At 42.2% G+C, this 7,982-nt stretch overlaps 1 protein-coding gene across 4 annotated transcripts in view; it reads right to left on the bottom strand.

Moving 5' to 3' along the window:
- The window catches only part of RNF216 (ring finger protein 216), a 185,589-nt gene that overhangs the window by 159,538 nt on the left and 18,069 nt on the right, over positions 1-7,982 (bottom strand). For all 4 annotated transcript variants that reach the window (XM_024118990.3, XM_024119000.3, XM_028499609.2 and 1 more), the window contains exon 2: positions 4,424-4,559. In XM_024118990.3, coding sequence (XP_023974758.1) covers positions 4,424-4,490 — 67 coding nt within the window. In that variant the 5' untranslated portion in view covers positions 4,491-4,559. The remainder of the gene's footprint in view (positions 1-4,423; positions 4,560-7,982) is intronic.

The following is a 7,982-nucleotide window of genomic DNA, read 5'->3' as shown; positions in this document are numbered from 1 at the left end:
GTTTCTTGTATTTTCTCCATTCTATTTCCAAGATTTTGGATCGTCTTTACTCTCATTACTCTGAATTCTTTTTCAGGTAGACTGACTATTTCCTCTTCATTTGTTTGGTCTGGTGGGTTTTTACCTTGCTCCTTCATCTGCTGTGTGTTTCTCTCTCTTCTCATTTTGCTTAACTTATTGTGTTTGGGGTCTCCTTTTCGCAGGCTGCAGGTTTGTAGTTCCCGTTGTTTTTGGTGTCTGCCCCCAGTGGCTAAGGTTGGTTCAGTGGGTTGTGTAGGCTTCCTGGTGGAGGGGACTGGTGCCTGTGTTCTGGAGGAACAGGCTAGATCTTGTCTTCTGGTGGGCAGGACTGCATCCGATGGTGTGTTTTGGGGTGTCTGTGACCTTATAATGATTTTAGGCAGCCTCTCTGTTAATGGGTGGGGTGTGTTACTGTCTTGCTAGTTGTTTGGCACAGGGTGTCCAGAACTGTAGCTTGCTGGTCGTTTAGTGGAGCTGGGTCTTGGCACTGAGATGGAGATCTCTGGGAGAGCTTTTGCTGTTTAATATTACATGGAGCCAGAAGGTCTCTGGTGGACCAATGTCCTGAACTTGGCTCTCCCACCTCAGAGACACAGGCCTGACACCCAGCCAGAGTACCAAGACCCTGTGAGCCACATGGCTCAGAAGAAAAGGGAGAAAAAAAGAAAGAAAGAAATAAAGAAAAAAATAAATAAAAGTTATTAAAATAAAAAATAATTATTAAAAATAAAAACTTAAAAAGTAGTTTAAAAAAAACGGACAGACAGAACCCTAGGACAAATGGTAAAAGCAAAGCTATACAGACAAAATCACACAAAGAAGCATACACATACAAACTCACAAAAAGAGAAAAAGGAATAAAATATATATATCATCGCTCCCAAAGTCCACCTTCTCAATTTTGGAATGAGGTTGTCTATGCAGGCATTCCACAGATGCAGGGTACATCAAGTTGAATGTGGCGACATAATCCGCTGCTCCTGAGGCTGCTGGGAGAGATTTCCCTTTCTCTTCTTTGTTCGCACAGTTCCTGGGGTTCAGCTTTGGATTTTGGCCCACCTCTGCATGTAGGTCACCTGAGGGCATCTGTTCTTTGCTCAGACAGGACGGGGTTAAAGTAGCAGCTGATTAGGGGGCTCTGGCTCACTCAGGCCAGTGGGAGGGAGGGGTACAGAATGTGGGGCGAGCCTGCAGTGGCAGAGCCTGGTGCGACGTTGCAACAGCCTGAGGTGCACCGTGTGTTCTCCCGGGGAAGTTGTCCCTGGATCACGGGACCCTGGCAGTGGCGGGCTGCACCAGCTCCCAGGAGAGGAGGTGTGGACAGTGACCTGTGCTTGTACACAGGCTTCCTGGTGTCTGTAGCAGCAGTCTTAGCATCTCATGCCCGTCTCTGGGGTCCACACTGAGAGCCACAGCTCGCACCTGTCTCTGGAGCTCGTTTAGGCAGGGATCTGAATCCCCTCTCCTTGCACACCCCAAAACAATGGTCTCTCGCCTCTTAGGTAGGTCCAGACTTTTTCCCGGACTCCCTCCCGGCTAGCTGTAGCGCACTAGCCCCCTTCAGGCTGTGTTCATGCAGCCGACCCGAGTCCTCTCCCGGGGATCTGACCTCCGAAGCCCGAGCCTCAGCTCCCAGCCCGACTGCCCCAGCGGGTGTGCAGACAAGCCTCTCAGGCTGGTGACTGCTGGTCAGCACCCATCCTCTGTGCGGGAATCTCTCCACTTTGCCCTCTGCACCCCTGTTGCTGTGCTCTCCTTTGTGGCTCTGAAGCTTCCACCCGCCCCCCACCATGCCCCATCTCCGCCAGTGAAGGGGCTTCCTAGTGTGTGGAAACTTTTCCTCCTTCACAGCTCCCTCTCAGTGGTGCAGGTCCCGTCCCTATACTTGTGTCCGTTTTTCCTTTTTTCTTTTGTCCTACCCAGGTACGTGGGGAGTTTCTTGCCTTTTGGGAAGTCTGAGGTCTTCTGCCAGCATTCAGTAGGTGTTCTGTAGGAGTTGTTCCACATGTAGATGTAGTTTTTTTTTTTTTTTTTTTGCGGTATGCAGGCCTCTCACTGTTGTGGCCTCTCCCGTTGCAGAGCACAGGCTCCAGATGCGCAGGCTCAGTGGCCATGGCTCACGGGCCTAGCTGTTCCGCGGCATGTGGGATCTTCCCGGACCGGGGCACGAACCCGTGTCCCCTGCATCAGCAGGCAGACTCTCAACCACTGCGCCACCAGGGAAGTCCCGTAGATGTAGTTTTGATGTATTTGTGGGGAGGAAGGCGATCTCCACGTCTCACTCCTCTGCCATCTTGAAGGTCTCTCTGTACTCACACTCTGGGTGTATGACTGTTGTCTCCTTTCCTTCACATCCCAGGGCTCTTTGCTCAAAAAAGGTGACCAGGTTCAGCTTAGAGACAACAACACCTGGTGCGCGGCCTGGAGGGCAGACAGGGTTTCAGCCGCCCGGGTCTGTCCCGAGTACAGTGGCAATCCCATACATGTTTATTATGTCAAGTTTGTTGATTGTGTTCTTCCAGTGTTCCATACTCATACAAATGTTTCTGTGTGCTTGGTCTCTCTCAGTTATTGAAAGAAACATGTTAAAATCTCCCATTTTGATTGTAGATTTGTCCAACTCTCCTTTTAGTTGTCAATTTTTTCTTTGTATATTTTGATACTATATTACTACTCTATACAGATTAGAATTGTTCTATCTTCCCAGACTCTATCTTTCCCAGAACTCTTTATTTGTATTAACACTTCTGGCTGGATTGTCTATTTTAGCTAATAATATATAGACTTAACAGCTCTGTCTTGAGGGCTACTGTTTGCATAATGTATCTTTTTTTAAATTCTTGTACTTTTAACCTTTCTTTATTTTACCTTTATTTTTGAGGCTATCTTCACTGGATATAGAATTCTAGGTGAGTATTATTCAGCAATTAAAAGGGATTGAATTACTGATACATGCAACAACATGGATGAATCAAAAAAATTATGCTGTGCAGAAGAATTCAGGACTAAGAGTAAACACTGTATGATTCCATTTATATGAAACTGTATAGTGACGAAAAGCCAATCAGTGGTTTCCTTAGTTCAGGAGTGGGGTGAGGACTACCTGCAAAGAGGCATATAGGAATCTTTCTGGATATGTTCTACATCATGATTGAGGTGGTGGTTATATGGGTATATTCATTTTTCAAAACTCACTGAACTATACACTTAAAATGTGTATAGCTCCTCACGACAAAATTCCTCACAATGGGTGCAAAATACACAAAACGTGTCCAACAGAAAAAATACCTCTAAAGCCAATAACTTCCCAGAAGAAATTTGTTGGTCTTAAAGAAACTTTGTTGAAGTATATTTAAGACCCAGTTAAAAAAACAATCACAACATTTATTTGAAATACATGTTCAGAAAATTTGGAAATGATCATACATACAAATTACAACTAGGATTTAAAACTTCCTAAATCACAATAAATTATGATTTATTTTTTTGATTTATTTATTTATTTTTTGATTTATTATTTTTATGATTTATTATTCTAACTACCAAGTTAGAATACACATTAATAAAATCCTAAAAAAGTCAGTATTCCTTTTGTTTTCATAATTTGCATAGCTTAAACAAATTTTTCTCAATTTATTTGCTTAATAAAATCTACTCAATTTTAAATGATCCGAAAGCCCTATACACATAATTTACCTTCTGCTGGGAAAAAAAAAAAAACTTCTTCATAAGCACAAAATATTATCAATGGGAAAACACACAAAAAATGTTATAACTTTTTCCATGGAATTTATACTTATGATCTTTTCCTACTCATCAGCATAACATTTTTCCTTTTAGTCTAGATGTAACTGTGAATTACGATCTGATAGGAAATTTCATATGCATTTAGGAATCTTAAAGAAATGTAGGCTCCCTTCCCTTTATGAATGGATGAATTTCCCCCAATTTTAAACTGTAAAGTCAAAGAATACACGTCCTAAAATTCCTTGTAAGGCTAAACCAGAATCTTCTGGCAAAAACGAAATTAAATATTGTATGAGGGACCAGAAGTGCTTTAGCAGCAGATTCAGTACTTTCAGAATGTACAGGCCTGGAGGAGCACTCCTCTGCAGTCACCATTCCTTCAAAAACTGAGAACTACCACAGTTCCCATACTCCTACCTCTTAAGATCTAATCTACTTGTGATAGAAGGTTCTTAAACTTCATTCATGCCAGCAGGAAACACCATTTGACACAAAACTCTAGTCTGATGAGTCCATTTAAACCTGATGTCCTGAGATCTAAAAATGAAACGTCTCTGGGTTTTACATGGTACAGAACAGATTCATTTCAAAGACGATATAACTGTAACACTAAGGGAAAAAGCAATGATGAAAGAGAGAAAGTGAAAACACTTACCTCGTCCCCGGTGGCAGTGGAAGTTGTTCAAGTGAATTACCTCTTCATTGTTGTTTCCCTCTGCCATTTTCCAATGCTGACGTACACCTATGGACTCATTAATATCTAAACATGGTGACTACCTGTTCCAAAGAGTCTGAAAAAGAAGAAAAAAAGAACATTAAAAATGAGGGAATACCAAAACTCTTCCCACATACCTGGTCAAGGTAGCATTCTAAGTTTATCGTGAAAACACCACTAAAAAGAAAAACAGGGGCTTCCCTGGTGGCACAGTGGTTAAGAATCCGCCTGCCAATGCAGAGGACACAGCTTCAAGTCCTGGTCTGGGAAGATCCCACATGCCGTGGAGCAACTAAGCCCATGTGCCACAACAACTGAGCCTGCACTCTAGGGCCCGCGTGCCACAACTACTGAAGCCTGTGTGCCTAGAGGCCATGCTCTGCAACAAGAGAAGCCACCGCGATGAGAAGCCCATGCCCCACAACAAAGAGTAGCCCCCCGCTTGCCACAACTAGAAAAAACCCGTGCGCAGCAATGAAGACACAACGCAGCCAAAAAATAAATAAATAAAATAAATTTTAAAAAAAGAAAAAGAAAAAGAAAACTAAGGGGACTTCCCTGGTGGCACACTGGTTAAGACTCCACACTCCCAATGCAGGGGGCCCAGCTTCGATCCCTGGCAAGGGAACTAGATCCCACATGCATGCTGCGACTGAGAGTTTGCATGCCACAACTAAGGAGCCCATATGCCGCAACTAAAGAGCAGGTAAGTGGCAACTAAGGAGTCCACCTGCTGCAACCAAGACCCAGCACAACAACAACAAAATAATAATAAATAAATAAATAGAAAGAAAAAAGAATAACTAAAAAGCTAACAGAACGGGACTTCCCTGGTGGCGCAGTGGTTAAGAATCCCCCTGACAATGCAGGGGACATGGGTTCGAGCCCTGGTCTGGGAAGATCCCACATGCCATGGAGCAACTAAGCCTGTGCACCACAACTACTGAGCTTGTGCTCTAGAGCCCGTGAGCCACAGCTACTGAGCCTGTGTGCTGCAACCACTGAAGCCCACGCACCTAGAGCCTGTGCTTCGCAACAGGAGAAGCCACCACAATGAGAAGCATGCGCACTGCAACGAAGAGTAGCCCCTGCTCGCTGCAACTAGAGAAAGCCCATGCACAGCAATGAAGACCCCATGCAGTCAAAAAAATGAAATAAAAATGTGTATCTATAGCAACTTATATAAAATAAATAAATAAATAATCAAAAAGCTAATAGAAGAGGAAAAATGGAAATAAAAAAACCCATTACTGCAAAAGAACATACAAAAGATCAGCAAAGGATCAAAGAACAGGCAGGACATATATTTTCAAAAAGTAAAATTAAACCGGAAAAATTAAAATAAACAAAAAAAGGAACTAAAAAACATTTTTTCAAAAAGTAAAATTAAAAACTCAATTACAGCAACCTACTGAATGGGTGAAAATATCTGCAAATCATAACCCCTAATAAGGTGCTAAAATCCAGAATATATAAAGAACTCACAGAGATCAATGGCAAAATACCCAAATAATCCAATTTTTAAAAAATGGGCAAAGGACCTAAATAGACATTTTCCCAAATAAGATATTCAAATGGCCAACAGGTATATTAAAAGGTGCTCAACAGCACTAAACATCAGGGAAATGCAAATCAAAATCACCTCTGCCTGTCAGAATGGCTATCATTCATTCAAAAACTCATTGTTATGAACGATAACAATGCTAGCAGGATGTGGAAAAAAGGGAACCTTTGTACACTGTTGGTGGGATTATAAGTTGAAACAGCCACTAAGGAAAACAGTATGAAGGTTCCTCAAAAATTTAAAAATAGAACTACCACATGATTCAGCAATTCCACTTCTGGGTATACATCTGAAGGAAATGAAATATCTTGATACTTTGAAGACATCTGCACTGCCATGTTCACTGCAGCACTATTTATAATAGCCAAGACACTGAAGCAACCTAAGTGTCCACTGACAGATGAATGGGTAAAGAAAATGGAATACTATTCAACTACAAAAAAGAAGGAAATGCTGACATCTGAGACAACATGGATGGACCCTGAGAGCATTATACTAGGTGAAATAAGTCAGATAGAGAAAGACAAATTCTGTATGATCTCACTTACATGTAGAATCTAAAAACAAACAAGCAAACAAAAAAACCAAAACTATAAAAAAAAGACTCAGAAGAAGAGATCAGATTTGTGTTTACAAGAGGTGGGAGAATGAGATGAAGGTGGTCAAAAGGTAAAACTTCCAGGTATAAGATAAACAAGTACTGGGGATGTAATGTACAGCATGGGGACTAAGGCTAACACTGCTGTCTGGTGCATTTGAAAGTTGCTAAGAAGGTAAACCCTAAAAGTTCTCACCATAGAGAGAAAAAAATTTTTTCTTTTTTCTTTTGGTATCTATATGGATGGATGTTAACTAAACTTATTGTGGTAATCATTTCACAGTGTATGTAAGTCAAGTCATTATGCTGTATGACTTTAAAAAATTCAACTGTATCAGAAATTATATTATATAAACAGACTACTACAATTAAAAGATAAAGATCATCAGAATGGATAAATGAAACCCAACTAATTGTGTTTTACAAGATAAACACTAAGTACAAGAAAACAAATATTTAAAGTAAAAGGATAGAAAGCAAACATCAAACATTAACAACTCATCTAATAAGTTCTAAATTTCAGATACTGTAGTTTTTAGTTATAAAATGTCCATCTGAGGAAATGCAGATGGCCAACAGGCACATGAAAAGATGTTCAACATCGCTAATCATCAGGGAAATACAAATCAAAACCACAAAGAGATATCAACTCACATCTGTCAGAATGGCCATCATTAAAAAGAACACAAGGGGCTTCCCTGGTGGCGCAGTGGTTGAGAGTCCGCCTGCCGATGCAGGGGACACGGGTTCGTGCCCTGGTCTGGGAAGATCCCACATGCCGCGGAGTGGCTAGGCCCGTGAGCCATGGCTGCTGAGCCTGAGCTCCGCAATGGGAGAGGCCACAACAGTGAGAGGCCCACGTACCGCAAAAAAAAAAAAAACCACAAATAACAAATGTTGGAGAGTATGGGGAGAAAAGGGAACCCTCGTACACTGTTGGTGGGAATATAAACTGGAGCAGTCACTATGGAAAACAGCATGGAGGTTTCTCAAAAAACTAAAAATAGAACTACCATATGACCTAGCAATTCCACTCTTGGGTATTTATCTGAAAAAAACAAAAACACTAATTCGAAAAGATACATGCACCCCAATGTTCATCGCAGCATTATTTACAATTGCCAAGATATTGAAGCAACTTAAGTGTCCATCAAAAGATGAATGGATAGGGGCTTCCCTGGTGATGCAGTGGCTGAGAGTCCACCTGCCGATGCAGGGGAAGCAGGTTTGTGCCCCGGTCCGGGAGGATCCCGCATGCTGCGGAGCGGCTGGGCCCGTGAGCCATGGCCGCTGAGCCTGCGCGTCCGGAGCCTGTGCTCCGCAACGGGAGAGGCCAC

The sequence above is a fragment of the Physeter macrocephalus genome, chromosome 14, assembly GCF_002837175.3.
Source record: "Physeter macrocephalus isolate SW-GA chromosome 14, ASM283717v5, whole genome shotgun sequence".
Taxonomy (NCBI): Eukaryota; Metazoa; Chordata; class Mammalia; order Artiodactyla; family Physeteridae; genus Physeter; species Physeter macrocephalus.
The sequence above is the reverse complement of the archived record's forward strand: the minus strand, read 5'-3'. Positions and strand labels throughout refer to the sequence as shown.